The sequence below is a fragment of the Bos taurus genome, chromosome 12 (assembly GCF_002263795.3).
Source record: "Bos taurus isolate L1 Dominette 01449 registration number 42190680 breed Hereford chromosome 12, ARS-UCD2.0, whole genome shotgun sequence".
NCBI lineage: Eukaryota > Metazoa > Chordata > Mammalia > Artiodactyla > Bovidae > Bos > Bos taurus.
Window position 1 is genome coordinate 36,598,209 of NC_037339.1, and position 24,666 is coordinate 36,622,874.

General features: G+C 36.2%; 1 protein-coding gene across 3 annotated transcripts in view; it reads right to left on the bottom strand.

Moving 5' to 3' along the window:
* RNF17 (ring finger protein 17) overlaps positions 1-24,666 on the bottom strand; it is a 110,706-nt gene that overhangs the window by 74,074 nt on the left and 11,966 nt on the right. For 2 of the 3 annotated variants that reach the window (XM_002691869.6, XM_059892247.1), the window contains 10 exons: positions 23,962-24,053; positions 22,005-22,116; positions 20,809-20,889; positions 19,374-19,474; positions 9,846-10,017; positions 8,553-8,629; positions 7,412-7,486; positions 3,601-3,911; positions 2,400-2,489; positions 696-854 (listed from right to left, as the gene is read on the bottom strand). In XM_002691869.6, coding sequence (XP_002691915.3) covers positions 696-854; positions 2,400-2,489; positions 3,601-3,911; positions 7,412-7,486; positions 8,553-8,629; positions 9,846-10,017; positions 19,374-19,474; positions 20,809-20,889; positions 22,005-22,116; positions 23,962-24,053 — 1,270 coding nt within the window. Of the gene's footprint in view, positions 1-695; positions 855-2,399; positions 2,490-3,600; positions 3,912-7,411; positions 7,487-8,552; positions 8,630-9,845; positions 10,018-18,459; positions 18,632-19,373; positions 19,475-20,808; positions 20,890-22,004; positions 22,117-23,961; positions 24,054-24,666 lie in introns of those variants that run through there. The other variant, XM_059892248.1, reaches the window with a different exon arrangement.

Below are 24,666 nucleotides of genomic sequence, written 5' to 3' on the forward strand. Positions count from 1 at the left end.
CCATCAACAGATGAATGGATAAAGATGTGGTACATATATACAATGGAACACTACTCAGCCATAAAAAGATCAAAATGATGCTATTTGCAGCAACATGGTCAGATTAGATTATCATGCTAAAGTGAAGTAAGTCAGACAAAGATAAATACCTCATGATATATATAACTTATATGTGGAATCTAAAATATGATATAAATGAACTCTAGTGAAACAGAAACAGATTCACAGACCTAGAAAACAGATTTGTGACTACCAAGGAAGAGGGGGGCTGGGAGAGGGATGAAGTAGGAGTTTGAGGTTAGCAGATACAAACTATCACGTACAGAATGGATAAACAAAAAGGTCCTAGCGGGAACACAGGCAATTATATTCAATATGTGGTGATAAACCATAATGGAAAAGAATATGAAAAAAGACAGCAAGTTCCAAATTACTATGACTCCAATTAAACTTGGCAAATGATATGTATTAAAAACATTTGAATTATGTATACTGTATACCATAATAGTATTACTACTATGATATCTCTGAGCAAAAAAATTAATATTTAGCTCATTTACCTAAATAAAATTTAGCTTATGTTAAATAATTCCAAAAGCTTTATGCTTGCTCAAATCTGTATTATAAAAAGTCTACATGAGTTGCCAAGTATTTAACTAAGCTTTATATTTTAACTTGAAATAATACTTCATTACCTAGCTCCAAAACATCTGAAGGATCAAGGTGTAAATTCTTATTGCAAAACTGATTCACCTTCCTTTCCAACACTGTTGCATCTTTTATTTGTGAATACTTCCGAATGTAGAAGTGGCAAGGATGTATTACATGGCTTACAAAAACCAGCTCTGGAGAACCTGGATGAGAATTTTCAAACCACATTAATAAACCAAAAGTTAGGAAAGAATTCACAAAAATTGAATGCAGTATCTTCTAAAAGAATGTGTCCCGTAGCACTGCAAACTCTAGAATACTTAAGCCTCATAAAACAGTAACCCAAATCCCAAATAGTAACCCAACGGACAAATAAATTCCACTTTCACAATGATTTCTTTAGCAACCTGAACTGTAAACATTTGCAAAATATGTTAAATAAGTGGAATTGAAGTTCACGTAGGTACCTAAGTTAGTTAGGTACCAGACAGAATACATGCTATAACCTACGGCATTACGTCAAAACTTCAGAATTTATTCATAAACATAATTAGAGCTTCAGAACCCCAATGACAATGATGTTTCTAGTATTGCTACAAAAATCCTGTATAAACTACACTAAACTGAAGGAACCAATAATTAGCTCATGGCTGCTTTGACTCCTAGATCTTATCAGGCCAGAGAAGTATGAAAAAATGTCTTGGAAAACCAACATAGTGAGCAGCATTTAGAGGGAGATGTGTATGTTTTGGTGGAAGTAAGGGTGGGGTAGAATAAAAAAGACAGAAACTTTTTTCATACAGTAGTAATTAAGCCAAGTGTTTTTACTGATATGAAAAGATCTCCAGAGTATAATGTTGAGGAAGGAATTAGGGGACTTTCCTGACAGTCCAGTGGTTAAGACTCCATGCTTCCATTGCCAGGGGCACAGGTTTTATCCCTTGTCAGGGAACTAAGATCCCATGTGTTGCATGGCATGGCCAAAAACAGAAAAAGAAAAATAGAAAGAAAACAGAGAAAGGAAGGGAAAGAACACAGCAGTGTGTATGGCAAGCTATGTTTTATGTACAAAAACAAAAGCTAAGAGTCAGAAACATAATATATGTGTATTTGTTCAAATATGCATAAAGAAGCTCTAGAAAGGAGGAATAGACTAAATGGAATGGGAGTAGATTAGGGGAAAAGGGTCACAGGGTATTTAATATATTTAATTTTTAAACAATGCAGATGCTCTAATAAATCTAGTAAAAGTGACTAGGAGGAACTGAAGTATAGATACAAGATAAAAAACTGAACAAATAGGTCATTTTACCTATCCAATACAGATCATGAAGAATAACACCCATACTGAGGATGAGGTAAAGCAATAAGTATGTGTTACTGGGGAGACAGCTGAGGGAAGTGTTATAAATTTCAGAAATGTTTTTGCCAATAACAGACAGGATTTTTAACATTAAAAAAGAAGTTTTGGGAATTTCTTTGGCAGTCCAGTGGTTAGGAATTAAGGGTTCCCACTGCCATAGGCCTGGGTTCAACTCCTGGTGGAGAAGCTAAGATATCACAAGCCAGCACAGCAAAAAAAAAAAAAAAAAGAAAAGTTTTAGTTATTAATAAAATTCATTTTACTCACTGTTTCACTCTCTGTAAGTTACTTATATAACTTTATACTTTATATAAATTTATATATAACAGAATACTTTTTATATACATCAAACTCTGCTACATCAAGTTCAGAGTTGTTAAAGTACCTGTTTTTGATCCAAAAGAAACAGATGACTTTTTCTGAAGAGGCTTTGTTGGGTATCTAGGTGTCTTAGCAAAATAATCTGTGAAGCATGCTTCATCAAAATAGGAAATAAAGGCAACTGTGTTAGTTTTATTATGTTGATAACGGCATACTTAACACACTGCTTGAGAAGCTGTACTTGAATTTGGCAAAATACTGGATTGGTTGAGACCCTTATGTATCAGCAAAGTCCTGTTAGTTTTCTTAACTTACTGAGATAACCAATGATAATAATAATATAGCGGAAAAAAACAGCTTGTCTCTTTTTTGGTATCATTTTGGGAAGTCAACCAATGGAACAGAGTGGGAGTGGGGGCAGGGGGGAGGGAGGAGAAAACCAAAGCTGATTCTTGAAAGTGGCCCTAAAGACAACTGACAGTGTAACTACACCCAGCAGTATCTCACTGGCGTTGATGGTGAGAATACCAACACTAGAAATCTAATCAAACCATCATGATAACATTTAAACGTTACCAAATAGATGCTTCTATATGTTACCTGGGTCTCCCGCTTCACCATTGGAGCCACCAGCAAAGCCCAATATTCATGATAGTTCATTTTTATAAAGGATTACATCTCAGGACAAAAATTTAGGATATTCTGTTCTTAAATTTAAGGACAATGTCATCAGACTGCTTCTACTAACACCATTTACTTATAGTATTTTCATCTTTTATAGAGGTTTGTATGTGGAACGCTGATTCCCTGGTGGCTCAGATGGTAAAGCGTCTGCCCACAATGCGGGAGACCTGGGTTTGATCCCTGAGTTGGGAAGATCCCCTGGAGAAGGAAATGGCAACCCACTCCAGTACTCTTGCCTAGAAAACTCCATGGATGGAGGAGCCTGGTGGGCTACAGTCCATGGGGTCACAAAGAGTCGGACATAACTAAGCAGCTTCACGACTTCATGATGTGGAATGCTAAAAAGTCAAATACACTCACTAAACCAAATATTAGAGTTTAGCTGTATTATTGCACTAAAATTAAAAATTATCCTAAATTTGGAAAATGTGAAAGGAGTGGCATGGGATCAACAGCTTTACTCATAATGAGATGTAAGATAATAGACATATGTTTGTTAAGGTCAGGGACAAACAGGTATTAATTTTGTTTCCAATTCCAGACATGATTTATTGTTTCCCTGTTTTTGTATTTTTACTCACTTTCCAGGTTTTCTTCTTCTTCAATAATTTCTTCAATGATCACATCAGGGCTAGATCCCACCTGAGGTAGAGCAGCAATGGTTTTAGGGAGTGTTGCTGCAATAACCTCTTTCTGTGGCTGGAAGTCAGCTGCCAAATGCATGTCATTGTTTTCCCATTGTGAAGAAGTCAGTGGGGCTTCATTAGTTAGGACAGAAATGTCAGCCTTTTTCTTTTCTAGTGATAGGTATGTACCACCATAAGAAAATTCCTTTTTACAACTGTATTTCTTTTGACCATTCTTTTCCATTTCACTTTCTTGAGGATCACATCTGTTTAAAAATACAGAGGCTACATTAAATCATAATTTTTTAGATCTACTTTAAAACCACATGACAGTACTGCAACACATACATATAAAGAGTTCAAGTTGTACAGGTGTCCCATGAGTATTTTTAAAAACAGCAACACTGAAATAATTTACATACTATAAAATCCGATAATTTCTACTAAATTTAGAGTTGTGTAACCATCATTATAACTTCATTTTACAACATTCCCATTATCCCAAAAGAAACTCCTGCCCATTCCCAAGAAGTCCACAAGCTTTAAAAGGTCAACAACAGAAAATCAATGAGAAGTTGAAGAAAGAACTTGCCACAGTCAAGTCACAACTATCTGATCCTAAAAGAACAGTGGATATGGTTTTCCATTTTAATTGTTCAAACTTCGATTTGGCTTTGGTGTTTGATTTTAAATTATGCTAAGATTATTTCTCTCAATTCACTAGCTTAAAAATAAAGTGTAGGAAGCACTGAGAGGTACAATCCTGAGACAATTTCTAGAAACCTACATAGAGGGTTAAAACAACGATTAGTCTGAATCCTTTGGGTATGATTATTCAACAGCCACTAACCTGCAGCTGATTATTCACTTCACTCCATATTTTTCTATCTTCAGAAATCCACACAGATAAAAGCTATCAAATCTATAAGTATAGAAATTCTATCAAAGAAATGAGATTGAGTCTCAGAAGCCTTTATTCTAGTTAACCCATGAAAGTTTTAGTTTCTTCACAGATCACCATATAAGAAGCCAAATGAAATCAGAAATAAGAACCTACAAAGCCAACTGAATTCAGCAGACCTATTTTATCTGTCTCTAAATACATGTTGACTAAAGGTCCGAACACCTCCTAAGTATACATATACGTACACAACTTTGTAATCTAAAACATTTCTTTGTATCTTATCTGACCTTACATTTAACATTGTCAATCAACTCCTGCCTCACAAACCTCTCCTCCTTTGACTTCTAGAGTATCAGTCTCTCCTGCTCCCTCTTCGTTTCCTATGGTTTGCAAGTTACTCTTTCCCTGTCTTGAAATTTAGTATTTTTCTAGGGCGCAGTCCTTGACCCACTTCAATATCTGTTTTCACTATGCAAACCCATTCTTTAATTACCACCTGTCATCAGTAGAGGCAGGCTACAGTGATATTCCCTAAAATCTAGGGAGAAATTTAAAAGACTTCTGAGTAAAACTTAAAACCATGGCAAGATCAGTATAGACGCTTAAAGAAAATACCTTTTGGTATCAAAAATATTTGACAGTAACCATATTCAAGTTATGAAAACATCTAGAAGAATGTACTGACTGGAAAGGATGATCATCCATGAAAATACAGAAAGTCAAGTCACAGAGGTATACAGGGGCCAGGGCTCCATGTGTGGGCAAGATGACTCGAGCCAAAGGCCTGGTACTTGAGGCCTCTGGCAAGGTCTTCCCTGTGGGGTCAAGGAACACAGCAGGCTGACTAGTACCAACACTCTTCACAGCTATTTGATATATCTTATTCCCTTTATTCCAAAAACACCACGAAGCTTCTGATGATTTGGCTTTCTGTGTCTGTTTGGATATTAGAAAAGAATGCCAACATAAGTATTCTATTAATAGTTCCCGTGATAATACTATCTGCCCCTTAAGTTAATAAACTGGCATTCAGATCATGTGTCAGTTTTGTGAACTTGGTTTACATGAGTTTACCTGGTTTAGAGTAGATCTGCTCATGTCTGTTTCTGAGCTTGTAATGCTGTGGGCCAGGCCCTCATTAGTTCCCCAAAGTAATGAATGTGATGCTTCTTGAGGGATGATTTCCTGAGGAGCCATACCACCTTCAAATGAATAAACTTATTTTCTTTTGGGGGTTTCTAAACCATTTATATTCTGACTACTCCTAAACCAAGAATCAAATCCTGTAACTTCCCTCCACAGGTTTCTCCCCAGATACCTAGTAAAAAACAGGAACTCAGCATATCCCACTATCTTCCCCTCCCAACTTTTCTTTGTATATTTCCAATCTTGGTAAGTAACACCACAATTCATCACCTCAGTCACCAAAGATACACCTATAAATCATTGGAATGCTTCCCTTTTCCTCATTCCTCACACTGAAACGATTACTAAGTTTCACCACTTTTCCTTATTTAGCATTTGTCATTACCTATTCCTTTCCAGTGCTACTACCTACATTTGGTTTCTCATCATTTGCTAGGCCATATAATATATATATATATATATATAAAATATATAATATTATATGCTAGGTCATATAATAACCTAAGCCATCCTTCAGCCTCTAGCCTCATATTCTTCCAAAAAATTCTCTATGGTCACTAGAGTTACCTTTTACAAATGTAACCTAAGTACTTTTACATTCATTCTGAAAATATTTTAATGGCTATTACTTACACCTGTGCTATCCAACATAATCTTCTGCGATAATGAAAATATGCCGCATGATATTTGATATGATAGTCACTAACCAAATATAGCTACTGAGCACCTGAAATGTGTCTAGTGCAACCAAAGAACTAAAATCTTCATTTTATTTAGTTTTAATTTATGTTTAAATTTAAATAACCACACATGGTTAGCAGCTACCATACTGGGTAGCACAGGTCTAGGAAATAAAGTTCAAACACCACCAAAGCATACAAAGTTTTTAGGATTCAGCCTCTTTGTATCCTCTGTCAAACAAAATTCTACAGGCAGGTTCCTGAACACAGTATACTATCTCACTGCCCCTAAATTTTTTTCTGCTAAGATGCTGCCTCCCTACTGTTCTCCCTTTCAACTGGTACTCATTTTTCATGAATGGGGGAAAATAAAAATCTGCTCTTTCCAAGTCCCCTGGTACCCTGCAAAGAACTGATCATTCCCTTCTTTTGCATCTCCATTAGACTGCACATTTTACTATCAAAGCAATTATGCGCTTTACTGTTTACATATGTCATTCTTTATTTACTGTAACTTCTCTGCATAAATCTTAATACTTAGGGTGTTATGTCTCAGTGGTAAAGAATCTGCCTGCCAATGGAGAAGATGCAGGAGATGCAGGTTCAGTTCCTGGGTCCAGAAGATCCCCTGGAGAAAGGAATGGCTACCTACTCCAGTATTCTTGCCTGGGAAATTCCATGGACAGAGGAGCCTGACAGGGCTACAGTCCATAGGGTTGTAGAGAGTCAGACATGACTGAGTAAACAATTTCACTTTTCAACACTTAGAGGCTAGCACATCAGTGTTCAACGCTGGCTGAGTAAATGAATCTCAAAGATGACACATACATCATTGGATACTAATCCTTTCTAGGTCTTTTAATTCTTAAATATTTTATGTAGCATTAATTTACAGAAACCATTTTGCCCTTACATTACTTTTCAGCTTTTGAATCAACATTATACTAAAGATCAATTTTTTTGTTTGATCTAATATTTCTGTCCCTTAGGCCATATCAGACACTAATGGCATGTTGCCATTCTTATAAATACTTACCTTGTTGAATCCTCAAATTCAATCTTTCCCATTCTGTTGAACATACAGATGATCTCACTGCAATCCATATTCAACCTAAAATTAAATACTTAGCATAAAAAGTGTTCTAATGTAAGTTTATTACTTTCTCTAATAAAACTTAGCTAACATTAAAAACTCTGAAGTAGATGGGGAAACAGTGGAAACAGTGGCTGACTTTATTTTTTTGGGCTCCAAAAGCACTGCAGATGGTGACTGCAGCCATGTAATTAAAAGACGCTTACTCTTTGCAAGGAAAGTTATGGCCAACCTAGATAGCATATTCAAAAGCAGAGACATTACTTTGACAACAAAGGTCCATCTAGTCAAGGCTATGGTTTTTCCAGTGGTCATGTATGGATATGAAAGTTGGACTGTGAAGAAAGCTGAGCACCGAAGATTTGATGCTTTTGAACTGTGGTGTTGGAGTAAACTCTTGAGAGTCCCTTGGACTGCAAGGAGATCCAACCAGTCCATCCTAAAGGAGATCAGTCCTGGGTGTTCATTGGAAGGACTGATGCTGAAGCTGAAACTCCAATACTTTGGCCACCTCATGAAAAGAGTTGACTCATTGGAAAAGACCTTGATGCTGGGAGGGATTGGGGGCAGGAGGAGAAGGGGACGACAGAGGATGAGATGGCTGGATGGCATCACCGACTCGATGGACATGAGTTTGAGTGAACTCCAAGAGTTGGTGATGGACAGGGAGGCCTTGTGTGCTGTGATTCATGGGGTTGCAAAGAGTCGGACACAACTGAGCGACTGAACTGAACTGAAAAACTCTAAAAGAGCATTTAAACAACTTTTTAATTCATAAATCACACTTAATTTGGTTGCTAATCTGGGAAATATTTTTGACCCAAATTTTCAATTTATAATTGCTTGTTATTTTAATAAATATAGGTTCTAATACATATTTATGGAGAGGGAAATGGCAACCCACTCCAGTGTTCTTGCCTGGAGAATCCCAGGGACGGGGGAGCCTAGTGGGCTGCCCTCTGTGGGGTCACACAGAGTCAGACACGACTGAAGCGACTTAGCAGCAGCAGCAATACATATTTATACTTAATTATCAGACTCTTTTGAATTATAGATTTCTTTTATATGAATTACAATTACTTACTTGGGAGAGTTCCTTAGTTTTAGAGAGCTGACTTGTGACAAGTCACTCTCAAATGTTAACTTCAAAGTCCGGATGATCTAGAATCAAAAGAGAAGTATTGCTCATATGTGTGTTTTGTTTTGTTACAAATACTGTTGAAACAGAGTAAGATTTCAGAGGGAAAACTATACTCTTTAGGTATTTCATTAATGTGCTCAGGGTCTGATCTTAGGCAAGCAAAGGGAGGGATGCAAATTTCCCCAAAGAAATTAAAAAACTTTTGGAGATGTGTATTAAGATATAACAACAAAAGATAACAACTAATTAATACATGGGATACAGCTACACGATCAGGGGAAATTCTGATGACACTCGTTGTGCGCCTGCACTGCTGTCCTTAAACGTTTTTCTCTCTCTTTTTCTGCCCCATCTTCCTAACGTGGCTAACTAGGGTGAAGACCAAATTTTACTTTTTTTCACCTCCTAATGTTTCATGTGTAATACACAGGAATAGACTACTACTGTTCCTGTCACTACAGCTAGATGGAGGCCTGGTCAAGTAAGACAGTGCAAAAACTTTAAAAGTTCAAGACTTTGGAAGCAGGTAAACCAAGAGCTTCTATTTTACACCTCAGTTCAGTCCAAACATCTGATTATCTATGGGGAATGAGGTCCTGAAGATTCCAAGACAATAGAGTAGGATCTATACCTCAAGGGAACAAGACAGAAATTAGCAAAGAGGACTGATGGTAACCCTTTCCCAGCAAACAATCTAGCAAGAAACATGTTTCTATTCCTGCCCAACTTGAGGCACAAGAAACATGTTTCTATTTCTGCCCAACTCCAGGCACATGATTAGACGACAGGACAGGGTTGAAGCACCTTGTATCCTGACTCACAGAGTCGGGGGTTGGGAGAAAAACCTAAACAGCATTTTGATAAATTTTTAAGAGTTGATAGTCATACCTGTCTATAAAAATAGAGTCCTATTTATTTTGCTACTCTTATTTGTTGTTTTTTATTCAAGTGTCCTAGAAACAACTTTCAACTTAATATCATCCTACTTGTTCTCAGATGTGTGTCATAAAGACTTTACTGTACCATTTCCCTAAGTGGTAAATAATAATAAAAGGTCAAACAAAGTTATTAATGTTTATCTTAGAATTTAAATGCCTAAGAATTCTAAATTCATGCCAATAAAGTTAGGATAATCTGAAAAGCAAATTCTTGCAGTTAAGTCTTAGATATCATATTCCAAAGCAGGTAAAGTAAGCTACCACAGGAATAATTCACATTATGAACCATTAAAATTACCTGATTTAGGTCACAATATATCCTTAGAGAAGGTGCAGATTTTAATTCTCTTGCTATCTTCATAGCTGCATCCAAATCACTTTTTTTTGCTTCAATGTAGCTTTTAGTCACTATTATTTTTGATAAATAATTGTCTGTATTTCTTGCTAATTCTTCACATAGGCTCTTCTTCCTTCATTTAAATTAGGTTATTTTTCAATATTTCATATACAATTTTATGAAAGCAAATTTATCATAACTCAAAAGTACTGAAAAGGTAATTTCAGTTTCATGAACCTAAATTTTAATATGGTTAATGAGACATTCAACTGAACTAAAATCTATTATAGTTGAAAGCTATGTATATGTAACCAGAGAAAAAGTAACTTTTGTAGAAGAATATAGTTATGTTCCAGATACAGGTGTCACAGAACTGCAGAGGTAAGACAAACCCTAGACCAATCTACCACTTTTAAAAGTAAGTGAATCCTGGCTATCTTGCAGTCACTTGTGCCATTACAAAGACATATCCGTATTCATTTCTCACGAGGATCTATCTGCACATTTTAAAATTTCATAGGCAGATACATATTACATGAATTTGAAATAAGACTTTAAAATAGACTTCACCAAACCAAAACTCAGATATCAATTAACTATAATCTTCAAAGCTATCAGTTATGAAACTGAAGAGTTATTCCTTCATTACTCAAAAATTCCGCCTATAGTGGAATTACTTTATCATGGAAATTAAGATATTTTGTACCAAAAATTATTGCTCATTTTATTCATCTTGTAAATGAATAAAATGATTTCCTCAAATCAAATCTGGCCTCAAAAAAGTGGAGTTTGCCACACTGAAGAGTAATAAGAATGTGCCACAGGCTCTGCAAGGACTTCCCTGATAGCTCAGACGGTAAAGAATCTGCCTGCAATGCAGGAGACCCGGGTTCAATGCCTGGGTTGGGAAGATCCCCTGGAGAAGGGAATGGCAACCCACTCCAGTATTCTTGCCTGGAGAATTCCAAGGGCAGAGAAGCCTGGCGGGTTACAGTCCATGGGGTCAGAAAGAGTCGGACACAAGTGAATGACTAACATACACACATGCTCTGCAGGTGAAGAAGTATTCCAAAAAATTTTTAGTAATTACATATAAATTTATGAAAATCATTTATTTAGGAGATAAATGGTCATTTTGATAAGTTTCAGATGACTCTCCCCAAAATTCATGCCCACAAAGTGATGTTAGCAAAAGGGCAGACTAGGAGACTTGAAGTCCTTGTTCTTCAATGGTGATGTCAAATGACAGCTAAGAATTGGTTACAATAACCTTCTAGAACTGGAGAACGGACAAAGGTATACAGCAACAACACAAATGTGCAGTGGAAAAAAATCCACATTCTTTATCAGCAGGACATTTCATTTCTTGTCCTTTCCCAGACCCTTCCTCCGTGTGGTGCAGTCCTGGTCTGGAGGCAGCAGCATACTTCCTGATTCCTTCCCTCCAAAGGGAGTATGCTGCTGCTGCTGCTGCTAAGTCGCTGCAGTCGTGTCTGACTCTGTGAGACCCCATAGACGGCAGCCCGCCAGGCTCTCCCGTCCCTGGGATTCTCCAGGCAAGAACACTGGAGTGGGTTGCCATTTCCTTCCCCAGTGCATGAAAGTGAAAAGTGAAAGTGAAGTCGCTCAGTCATGTCCGACTCTTCGAGACACCATGGACTGCAGCCTACCAGACTCCTCCGGCCATAGGAGTTTCCAGGCAAGAGTACTGGAGTGTGGTGCCATTGCCTTATTTGCAATGTCCTACTTTGTGGCGGGGATGCAGGGGGAGTGAGGAGATGGAGGGGCGGAAGGGAAGGGGGGCTGCCTGAAGAACCCTTTCACTTAATTTGGCACTCAGGCAGCAAGAGGAACCAAGACCACCCAAGAAGGTTGCAGAAAGATTCCTCAAGCATACAGGTAGCATACCCCAGGTTAGGCCACATGTTAGGTCAAAAACAACAAGTTTTAATACTTTTAAAAGACAATGTAAAAGTATCCTTTCTGAACACAAAGGAATGAAAACTAGAACTCAGTAACAGAAGGAAACTGGAAATTCCACAAATATGTGGAAATTAAAGAACATACTCCTAAACACAAATGGATCAAAGCAAAGTAACACAAGGAGAGTATTTTGAGACAAATGAAAATGAAAAATCAAAATATCAGAACTTATGGGATGCAATTAAATTGGATCTGAGAGAAAAATAAATATATAGCTGTAAGTACATGAAAAAAGGCATTGCAAAAAAAAAAAAAAAGGCATCACAAACCAACGACCTAATTTTACACCTTTGCTGTTGTTCAGTCGCTATGTCATGTCCGACTCTTTACGATCCCATGCACTGCAACACACCAGGCTTCCCTGTCCTTCACTATCTCCCAGAGTTTGCTCAAATTCATTTTATTGGGTCAGTGATGCTATCTAACATCTCACCCTTTGCCACCCTCTTCTTCTTCTGCCTTCAATCTTTTATGTTTACACCTCAGGAACTAGAAAATAACAAACTAAACCCAAAGCTGCCAGAAGGAAGAAATAATAGGATTAGAGCAGAAATAAGTAAATAGCTAGGCAAAAATAGAGAAAAATCAATGAAACCAAAAGATGGTTCTTTGAGATTAAAATTCACCAATTTTAGATACACTGCCTAGAAAAACAAGAAAAGAATAAATTTACTAAAATAAAAAATAAAGTAGGCATTCAGCTCAGTTCAGTTGCTCAGTCATGTCCGACACTTTGTGACCCCATGAACCACAGCACGCCAGGTCTCCCTGTCCATCACCAATTCCCGGAGTCCACCCAAAACCATGTCCATTGTGTCGGTGACGCCATCCAACCAGCTCATCCTCTGTCGTCCCCTTCTCCTCCTGCCCTCAATCTTTCCCAGCATCAGGGTCTTTTAAAATGAGTCTGCTCTTTGCATCAGGTGGCCAAAGTACTGGAGTTTCAGCTTCAACATCAGTCCTTCCAATGAACACCCAGGACTGATCTCCTTTAGGATGGACTGGTTGGATCTCCTTGCAGTCCAAGGGACTCTCAAGAGTTTACTCCAACACCACAGTTCAAAAGCATCAATTCTTCTGCACTCAGCTTTCCTTATAGTCCAACTCTCACATCCATACATGACTACTTGAAAAACCTTAACCTTGACTAGACGGACCTTTGTTGGGAAAGTAATGTCTCTGCTTCTGAATATGCTGCCTGGGTTGGTCATAACTTTCCTTGCAAGGAGTAAGCATCTTTTAATTTCATGGCTGCAATCACCATCTACAGTGATTTTGGAGCCCAGAAAAATAAAGTCAGCCAGTTTCCACTGTTTCCCCATCTATTTGCCCTGATGTGATGGGACCGGATGTCATGATCTTAGTTTTCTGAATGCTGAGCTGTAAGCCAACTTTTTCACTCTCCTCTTTTACTTTCATCAAGAGGCTTTTTAGTTCTTCTTTGCTTTCTGCCATAAGGATGGTGTCATCTGCATATCTGAGGTTATTAATATTTCTCCCAGCAATCTGGATTCCAGCTTGTGCTTCCTCCAGCCCAGCGTTTCTCATGATGTACTCTGCATATAAGTTAAATAAGCAGGGTGACAATATACAGCCTTGACGTACTCCTTTTCCTATTTGGAACCAGTCTGTTGTTCCATTTCCAGTTCTAACTGTTGCTTCCTTACCTGCATACAGATTTCTCAGGAGGCCGGTCAGATGGTCTGGTATTCCCATCTCTTGAACTATTTTCCACAGTTTGTGGTGATCCACACAGTCAAAGGCTTTGGCATAGTCAATGAAACAGAAATAGATGTTTTTCTGGAACTCTCTTGCTCTTTTGATGATCCAGCGGATGTTGGCAATTTGATCTCTGGTTCCTCTGCCCTTTCTAAAACCAGCTTGAACATCTGGAAGTTCATGGTTCACGTATTGCTGAAGCCTGGCTTGGAGAATTTTGAGCTTTACTTTGCTAGAATGTGAGATGAGTGCAATTGTGCAGTAGTTTCAGCATTGTTTGGCGTTGCCTTTCTTTGGGACTGGAATGAAAACTGACCTTTTCCAGTCCTGTGGACACTGCTGAGTTTTCCAAATTTGCTGACATACTGAGTGCAGCACTTTCACAGCATCATCTTTTAGGATTTGAAATAGCTCAAGTGGAATTCCATCACCTCCACTAGTTTTGTTCATAGGCATAGGATAATCAATTTTACAGAAACTAAAAAAATTTGAAGGCAATGCTATGAATAACTATGCCAAGAAATTGGATACCCTAGATGAAGTGGACAAATTCCTACAAACACACCACCTACCAACACTGAATCATGAAGAAATAGAAAATCTGAGCAGATCAATAAAAAGTAACAAGACTGAATTAGTAATCAAAAGCTTCCCCCACAGAAAAGCCCAGACCAGAGAACTTCACTGGTAAATTATACCAAAAATTCAAAGAAAAAATAAATAAATAAAATCAATTCCCCTCCAAAATATTGAAGAGCCACAGGAAACACTTTCCAACTTATTCTGAGACCAGCATCACCTTCATACCAAAGCCATAAGAAAACACTACCAGAAAACTATTGATCAGTGTCTCTTATGAGCATTAAGTCAAAATCCTCAACAAAATACTAGCAAATTCAATCAGCAGAACAGTGAAAGAATAATACATCATGCCAAGTGGGATTTATTCCTGAAATGAAGTATGAGTACCAATTAATGTTATATAGCATATTAACAGAAAGAAGAAAACCCCCCACAAGATCCTCTCAAATAATAGAGAAAAAGGATATGACAGTTTCAACCCCCTTTCAGGATAAAAATACTCCAACAAGGAATTGAGGAAAACTACACCAACTTATAAAACTTACATAAGAAAAACCCACAGCTAACATTACACTAGATGATGAAAGACTGACAGCTTTTCTTCTAAGGACGGTAGTAAGAAAAGGGTGTGAGAGTTTACCACTGCTATTTAATATACTATTTTAAGTTCTAGCCAGAATAATTAGTCAAAAAAAGACATAAAAGCCACCCAAATTGACAAAAAGTAAGAAAGTGATGTCTTTTTGCAGATGACATCATCTTATAGGTAAGAAAGAAAGAGAAGAAAGTGAAGTCACTCAGTTGTGTCCAACTCTTTGCGACCCCATGGACTACAGCCTACCAGGCTCCTCTGTCCATTAGATTTTCCAGGCAAGAATACTAGAGTGGGTTGCCATTTCCTTCTCCAGGAGATCTTCCCGACCCAGAGACTGAACCCGGGTCTTCCGCATTGTAGGCAGACACTTTGCTGTCTAAGCCACCAGGGAAGTCTTATAGGTAAAGATGTCACAAGAATAGTAGTAGGGCTAATAAATAAATTCAGCAAAGATACAGGATACAAAATGAACACACAAAAAATCAGATACATTTCTACATACTGACAGTGAACAGTCCGAAAAGAAAATTGACAGAACAATTCATTTTACGAAAGAATAAAAATAAGACTGGACTCAGGAATAAACGTAACTGAGGCTGCAATAGACTTGTACATTTGCTGTATACTACATAACATTGCTGAAATTAATGAAGCCAAAATAAATGGAAAGATCTCTTATAATCATGAACTGGAAGACTTAATATTTGTTAAGATGTCAATACCCAAAGCAATTTACAATTTAAAGCCATCCATATCAAAATTCCAATGATGCTTCATGCAGAATAGAAAAACCCATCCTAAAAGTCACAGGAGATCTCAAGGGACCCCAAACTTCCAAAACAATCTTGAGAAAGAACAAAGTTGTAGAGCTTACACATCCTGATTTCAAAATTTGCTACAAAGCCACAGTAATTAAAACACTGTCTTACTGCCACAAGAACAGACAGATGGACCAATGGAAGAGAATAGAGAGCCCAGAAATAAATCTTCACAAACATGGTCACTGAGTTTTGACAGGAGTCTCAAGACCATTCAATGGAGAAAAGACCCATCTTTCCAACAAACGGTGCTGGGAAAACTGGATGTCCGTATGGTAAAGAATGAAGCTGGACCCTTCCTTTACACTATATAAAAAAATTGGCTTAAAATGCCTCAAAGATCTATATGTAAAAGCTAAAACTGTAAAACTCTTAGAAGAAAACACAGTTGGAGAAAGTTTCATGATTGAAGATTTGGCAACAATTTCTTGGATATGACACCAAAACACAGAGAAAAATAGATAGAATTTTAGAAAATTCTAGAAAAATAGAAACAAAAGAGAAAATAGATAAATTGGACTTCACAAATTAAAAACATGTTTGGATCAAAGAATGCTATCAAGAGAGTGAAAAGGAGGGATTTGCCTGGTGGTCCAAGGCTAAGACTCCAAATGCAGGAGACCTGAGTTCAATCTCTGGTTGGGGAACTAGATCCCACATGCCACAACTAAGACCTGGCACAGCTAAATAATTTAGTTCAACAATAACAACAACCTACGGACTTGAAGAAAATATTTGCAAACTATGTGACCAACAAAGGCTTAATTTCTAAAGCATACAAACAGCTTATACAGCTCAAAAAATTAAAAAATGGGCAAAAGACCTAAACTGACATTTCTCCAAAGAAGACCATTACTCAGATGGTCAACAGGCACATGAAAAGATATCCAACATCACAAATTATTAGAAAAAACAAGTTTACTGTAAGTCCTTGCATCTGTGGTGCTAGGTGAGTGTGAGAAGGTGTCAAGGACTGAAAAAATATTTTGTTGCCTAAAAAAAAAAAAAAAGGAAAAAAAAAAGTTGTCTGTAGGCATGTTAAATATGCTTAAGTGTGTCTCTCTCTACCTATAACACACCATTGCTTTGTGGATTTGTTTTATGTATGTGTGTGTTTACAGTAGATAAAACCCTGTGCAAAAAATAAATGTCCTGAATTCTCAAAAAAAAAAAAAAAAAAAGAAAAATGGAAATCAAAACTACAATGACGTATCCCACTTCCCACAAATAAGAATGGTCATCATCAAAAAGTCTACAAATAAATGCTAGACAGTGTGTGGAGAAAAGGGAGCCCTCCTATACTGTCAGTGGGAATGGAAACTTGGTGCATTCACTATGGAGAACAGTATGAAGGTTCTATAAAAAACTAAAAACAGTAACCATACGATCCAGCAATCCAATTTCCGGGCACATATCCAGAAAAGATGAAAACTCTAAAACTCAATACATGCACTTCAATGTTCAAAGTACTCAAAGTAGCAATATTTACATTAGCCAAGACAAGGAAATAACTTAAATGGATAAAAAAGATGTGATATATGTACATGATGGAATATGACTCAGCCATAAAAAAGTATGAATCAATGCCATTTGCAGCAACATGGATGGACCTAGAGAATATTATACTTACTAAAGTCAGACAAAGAAAGACAAGTGTCATACATCACTTTTATGTGGAATATAAATGAACTTACTTACAAGTCAGAAACAGACCCACAGACATTTAAGGGTAGAAGAGACAAATTAAGCATTTTGGATTAACATATACACACTAGTATATACAAAGTAGATAAAAAACAAGGACATACTGTACAGCACAGGGAATTATATGCAATATCTTGTAATAACCTATAATGAAAAAGAATATGTATAACTGAATCACTCTGCTGTATACCTGAAACTAATACTGTAATTCAAATGTAATTCAAATTCAAACTAATACTGTATTTCAATAAAAAAATTTTAAACCACAAACAAAAGGCAAGCCACAGGAAGAGAAAATATATGAAAACAATACATCTCATAAAGGACTGATATCCATAATGTATAAAGAACTCCTACCCCATCAATAACAAAATAAACACTACAAAAATGGGCAAAGGACTGGAATACTATTTCTCCAGAGAAAATACATAAATGGTCAACTAATAAGCACATGAAAAGATGTGCTCCATAATACTAGCTATCATGGAAATGTAAATCAAATCCAAAATGAGATACCACTTCACATCCTCAAAATGGTTATTCTTTTCAAAAAAAAAATAAAATGTTGGTGAGGATGTGGAGAAACTGGAACCTTTGAGCACTGCTGGTGGAAAAGTAACGTGTGCGGCCACCACAGAACACAATTTGGTAGTCCTTAAAAAGTTAAACATAAAATTATTGTATGCCACTAAACTATACATTTTTAAATTTCAATTTTATTGGACTATATTTGATTTTCAATGTTATATTAATATTAGTTAATAATACTAAACTAATATTAATATTAGTTTCAGGTATACAGCCAAGTGATTCAGTTATACATATAATCTTTTTTTTAGATTCTTTTCTCATATAGGTTATCACAGAATACTGAATACATTTCTCTGTACTATACAGTAGTTTCTTATTTATCTTATATATAATAGTGTATGTTCATCTTATACACTGTTTGAGATGATTCATCTGTATCATCTGTATGTATGTATTCATCTGTATCATCTGTATGTATTCATATGTATTCATATGTATCATCTGTATCATCACACTGTATGTTCTGATTCATCCCTCCCCCCACCACTAAACTGTACACTCTTAAACAGTTACAAAGGTAAACTTTATGATGTACATTTACCACTATTAAAAACATTTAAAATGCATGCACATGACTTATCACCTTTAAACTCCACTTTGGCCACCTGATGCGAAGAACTGACTCATTGGAAAAGACCCTGATGCTGGGAAAGATTGAAGGCAGGAGGAGAACAGGACAACAGAGGACGAAATGGCTGGATGGTATCACTGACTCGATGGACATGAGCTTCAGCAAACTCCAAGAGTTGGTGATGGACAAGGGAAGGCTGGTGTGCTGCAGTCCACGGGGTCACAAAGAGTTGGATATGACTTAGCAACTGAACTGAAATGACCTATCACTTAGATACTATAAAAACCAAATGTGAGATACCATAAATATCAAGGAATAAAGAATATCAACTGATTCATTCAGAGTGATGAACCTGTGTTCTGGGCATTCCAATTAGAAATTAAAAAAAGAAACAAGAGTCAAATAGACAAGCACCATTTCTAAATACCAATTTATCACAACTTCTATGAGTCTGTCTCTTAAAATGCAAAATGTGATTAAAGATTACTTGAGATCATATATATCAACATTTTTAAAAAGGATGGATATGTAACAGTATGGTATGTGTTTCAAAAAATCATTATTATTTGCTCTTGATGCAAATAAACACATAAAAAAATGATGGCATTATGTACATGAAAATGTATGTTTGCATTTTCCCAAGTATGCTGAATTCTACAATAGGATTCAGAAATAGACAGCATTTCTCTGTGCTAACTGCTTTAAGAAAGAAATTATTTAACAGCTTTGGGAACAGAAGGCAAATAGCCTAAATAAATAAATTTTCTTCATTTCGAAGCTGTAAACATCAGCCTGTAAGGGAACCACCCATTACCTTCTAAACTTGTTTAAAATCTACTAATTTTTTTCAATCTATGCAGAGAAATAAAATGACAAGTTGATATTAAAAGCTTCAGTTGCACTGAGTCTGTATTTTAATTTATTACCTGGAATCAAGAGAAGTGTAAAGCTGATCAAACTGCTTCTCTAGAACCTCTTTAAGACAGACCGTCTCCTCTTTTGTTTGACTGTGCATGTGTTCAAGCATCTGGGAAAAAGATAATACAAAGACCTAATTTGGTATTTTTATTTTGTGGGAATTGTGCTATTCAACATAATTTTGAAAAGTAAAAGGTACTTTTTGGACTCTTCAAAATAACAACAGAAGAGATGAGATGATAAAAATGGGAAAAATCACATGGTTAAACTTTAAATCTTTGTTCTTGTCAGCAAGATCACATCTTTGTTAGTACTTTGTACTGATAAAATTAGCAAAAAGGACTAGAAAACCCACTAAGTTTTCTGAACTTCTCATCACTTTTACTCAGTACAGGAAATGGATCATTTTGGATAGCTAAGTTTCTCTCTGGCAGGATTCCTTAAATTTATAAAAACTTAAAATATAACATTAGGGGCTTCACTGGTGGTCCAGTGGTTAAGATTCTGCACTCCCAATGCATGGGGGCATGGGTTCGATCCCTGGTCAGGGGACTAAGATCCTGCATGCCACACACTAAGGACAAAAAAACCCTATATATATATATATATATATATATATATATGCGCACACACATATTTTAATTAAAATGTTAGCTATTCCACAAATTTCCTTGTATTTTAAACAAAGACTCATCGCTTGAGATCTGTGACCTTTTTTTTCTTTTAATCTTTCCTTTTTGAAACGGTAATGTCTATCCTATGCCTGCTCAACAAATGTATTAATATTTTAGAAGTAGATAATTTACTAGTTTCACACATTCACAGCTGGAGAGGAATTTTGCCCCAGCACGAGTCATACCCTGAATCTCACCCATACCTGATTTAGGAGATACTTAGATGAGATTTTGGACTTAGATTTGATGCCAAAATTGGCTAAAAATTAGGGGGATATGAGATGTAGTAAATGTATTCTGCAAATACATATGTTGAACTCTTAAATTCTATGTTAGCTACAATCTTTTGAATGCCTTGGTGAATTTGCTGTTGGTAGGTGCAAGGAGCTTGTTCTTTGTCAATAAATGAGGGAAGTCTCTCTCTTGGGTTGATGGGCCAAGAAAGAAAAGAACCTAAAACTCTGTATAACAGTATACAGCCAAATAATGAGCAGTATCAGAATAGTGATCTGCAATGCTTCCAAGACAAAAAATTCAGCTCACAGCAAACAGAGCTTCAATTTCAGCAGGCTGCCAACACAAATGGTATGAAGCTACTTCTAGGAGGGCATGAGTTTTCCATTCTTTTTTATGTTTCTCTCTCACTGGATTATCATATGTAAGCTCTATCTATCATGCTAAGCTCTACTACCTTCAGTGATATACATCAAAAGGGAACATGTCTTAATTTAGGATACAGCATACATTTAGGATCATACAGAAAGCTTACTTTTACAGCAATACTTAGTTGTTCAAAATTTTGGCCTGCTATCTTCAATGCTTCATCAATCTCTTCCACAGTTTTACTTTCCTAAGAAGGGAGAGAGGAATCACATACAAATACAAAATATAAAAACAGATGCTTAGATAGACTGTAACAGTTGCAAAAACATCAAGCTACCATTTTGTTTACAAAAGCAACCTAGATCCATTACAGCAATCTGAAAACATGCAACAATGAACATTTTAGAGTTCTGCTGATAGTATTCCAGACTTTTTTTTTTTTAGGTATCTTTCTGAAAAAATGGGATTATATCCTATAACCATTTTGCAACTCAAAACTACCTGAAAATAATAATCATGATCATAAATAATACATGTAAACAGTAACAGTTTTTAAGAAAATGAAGATTATAATCAGGCTATGTTAATATTTAAACACTGGGGACTTCCGTGCTGGTCCAGTGGTTGGGAGTCCATGCTACCAATGCAGGGGGTGAGGGTTTGGTCCCTGGTTGAGAACTAAGATTCCGTATGCCGGGTGGCATGGCCAGAAAAGAAAAAAAAAAAAAAAACTAAAATTAACGTACAGAAATTCCTTGATAAAAACAAAAGAAAATTCTTATGGGGAAAAAAAAGATTTAAACACGGAAGACAGTGCTCTTTCCTCCCCCAGCCCACCAATAATCTCCTTAACAAAACGACAATATTCTACTCAATAGCACTTTGGAATTTGTTCTGTTTCTAACCTTCAATTAAAAGAATATATTATTTAAAGTTATCAAAAGCCATAACTGATAAAATTCAGTCTTCCAACAAGAATTACATCATCATCAGTAAGTGCCACTAGGTCTTTTAGCTGCCATTAAAAATAACTGGAAAATTATACTTAGAATTTGGAAACTTGTATCTTATACAAGTTTCATAAAATCTGAATTCAATCTAAATATCTAAATAAATAAAATCTCAATATCAAGAGCACTAACAGCTGATCAAAGGCAGAATATGTTGACTTGGAAAGAAAACAATTGTTGAGGCGTAGTTTAGAATAAAATAAAGAGACTGAAGCAAGGAGTGAAGGTTTACCTTTAAACTTCCCAAAAGAATCTGAATTATAGGACCCTTGAGAGCACAGGAAAGTCAAGCTACTAGAGAAAAGTAAAAATGTTTGGCCTTATCTCACTTCATGAATTACATTTTTCATACCTGTATTACAGCTGATGGGTTCAAAACAGTCCTGGGTGTGGAGGCTGAATGTTCTAAACTAATAGTTTGTTGATGAGCAGTCTTTTCAAAGTCCTGAGAACAATTCCTCATCCTGGAAAATGTCAAGTACATTATTTTAAGTATCAACATTAACATAATGGTTTTAATCTTCTATTTTGATTTTTACCCTCTATTAAAAATAATTCTTATGATGACTTATAAGGACATTTACAATGAGTTCTCAATTATCTGTGAAAAGCAAAGAGAGGAAAATCATGACTAGACATGTTTTCATATAAAAGCTAACTTTAACCAAGAATTCAACTTCTTAACCAATGCCTGAAAATAATAGCTTATAGTATAAATTGTGCTTTAATTTCTTAATCCTTTCTCCTTCCCTGATTTTTTTTGGTAGAGATGTTGATAATCACTCAACTGTCTTAAGCTCAATTAAAGCAAGTAAGTATACAAACAAATGCCAGCTATTAAAAAATGTACTTACAGGCCTGGCTAATGAGGTACTAAATTTACTAGGTAATTTCAAATGAAAAGCAAGCTGCATTTCTTGTCCATAGATGACAGAGTTTTTGCCTATTTTTTATCTTTATATCCCTACGTTGGCTGGCAAGAATAAGTTAATCATAGCCTAAAACAGCTTATAGAAGAAACTATGATGATTAGTCTCGTAGGAAGAAATGATACACAAAGTAATTTTTAAACATTTGATTACTTAAAAAGTGGATATCCATGTTCTTGAAAACATGTGAATGCATTAGCCATAAGGAGTCCATCATTCAATTCCTGTTTCAAAATACTAAAGAAAAACCAGGAAGGCAATGCATCATGTATCAAGGAACACTTCTATTTTAAAGCATATCACTATTTAAACCAAACTCTACTGAAATTAGGAAATAAGAGTTTTTAACCTAAGTATACTTGACATGGAGAACTAATTTGAAAACTGGCAATTTGGAAAAAACTGGGATACCTAAAACAGATTCATCTACTTATGAAAGTAAAATTTCACTTTGCAACCATATTTGACACTACATGCCATCTAGACAAAACTACAATCAGATTTGGCTTTCATGTTTAAAAAACAAGAAAGCTTCACAAAGAAATTCCAGATTTCTGTTTTGTCTTGAGAAGGATAACCTGGCACCACTGGGATATCTTAACACATAGCAGAAACTGGCTAGAGCTGAGCAAGGGCTCCCTCCTCTGAAGTGGGTGCATAATCCTTAGCACTCTTTAAAAAAAAGTCAGCCTCCCTCACCTGGTAAGTCAACTGCTAGATTCCTGAAGATGTCCCAATTGTTATGGCCACTGACTCTCATGCAGCCACAAAGATTCCTAAAGATTTATTCTAATCATTCCACTCAGAGGTTACGGAGGAAGTGATTGACGGAATACAAATAGAGGAGGTGGAAGCAGTACTGGCATTCAGTAAGCCTGAGTTCTACCTCTGGCTCTATCAATAAGCAATAAGTAGACTTTAGCTAAGTCGTTTTATTTTCTAAATAAATAACTGTTCTGCTGGTTTCTAAGCACCCATTTAAACCTGGACAGAGGACCTGCAGCAGTCATGTGAAAAGTCAGGAATGCTAGCCTAAAGGATTTTGGATTTTATTGGCTAGGCCATGAAGAACCACAGAGCAGCAAATAATCTGGAAGAGCTGAGGTATGCAAAAGAGACTTAAAGAATTAAGTAGGGTGAAGAAATGGTAATTGTGAATTGTTTCCCCTCACTTTAAATGAGTACATACTAATGCTGCTTCTTTAGGAGTTGGATTCTCCACTTCATTAACAGCTCAGACAAATTATAAACTTAAAGAGCATTCTGTAAACAATGGGTTAGAGATACGGATATAAGAATGACCTTTTATCAATAACTCTAAAATAACTTTCAGAAATACAATGAATTTTAAATACTAAAATAAGTGCACATGGACCATACTTTTTAGGCGGCAATTTTTCCATAAAAGAATCTTCTTTAATATATCCATCTATTGGGCAGTATTCTTGTTTTGTACTTATAGTTGTAGCAACCTTAGGACAAAAGATTAAAAACAAAAAACCAAAAAATCATTCAGTAAATTGTTTATACAGAATTCAAAAAAACTAGTGTGCTATTCATAGAAAAATGAAAAGATCCTTACATCATCTTTAAGTCAAAGAAAAACATACTTAAGTGACATTTATATCCTATTTTAATTTTTGAGGAAATCAGTAATTTGGCAACTATCAACTAAATAGAACTAAAAATAAATAAATAAAATAAACAGAACTAAAATATTTTCAGTTCATTCGCTCAGTCATGTCCAACTCTTTGAGACCCCATGGACTGCAGCACGCCACACCTCCCTGTCCATCACCAATTCCTGAGGTTTACCCAAACTCATGTCCATTGAGTCGGCGATGCCATCCAACAATCTTATCCTCTGAGTTCCCCTTCTCCTTCTGCCTTCAATCTTTCCCAGCATCAGGGTCTTTTCCAATGAGTCAGCTCTTCACATCAGGTGGCCATAGTACTGGAGTTTCAGCTTCAACATCAGTCCTTCCAATGAACACTCAGGACTGATCTCCTTTAGGATGGACTGGCTGGATCTCCTCACAGTCCAAGGGACTCTCAAGAGTTTACTCCACCACCACAGTTCAAAAG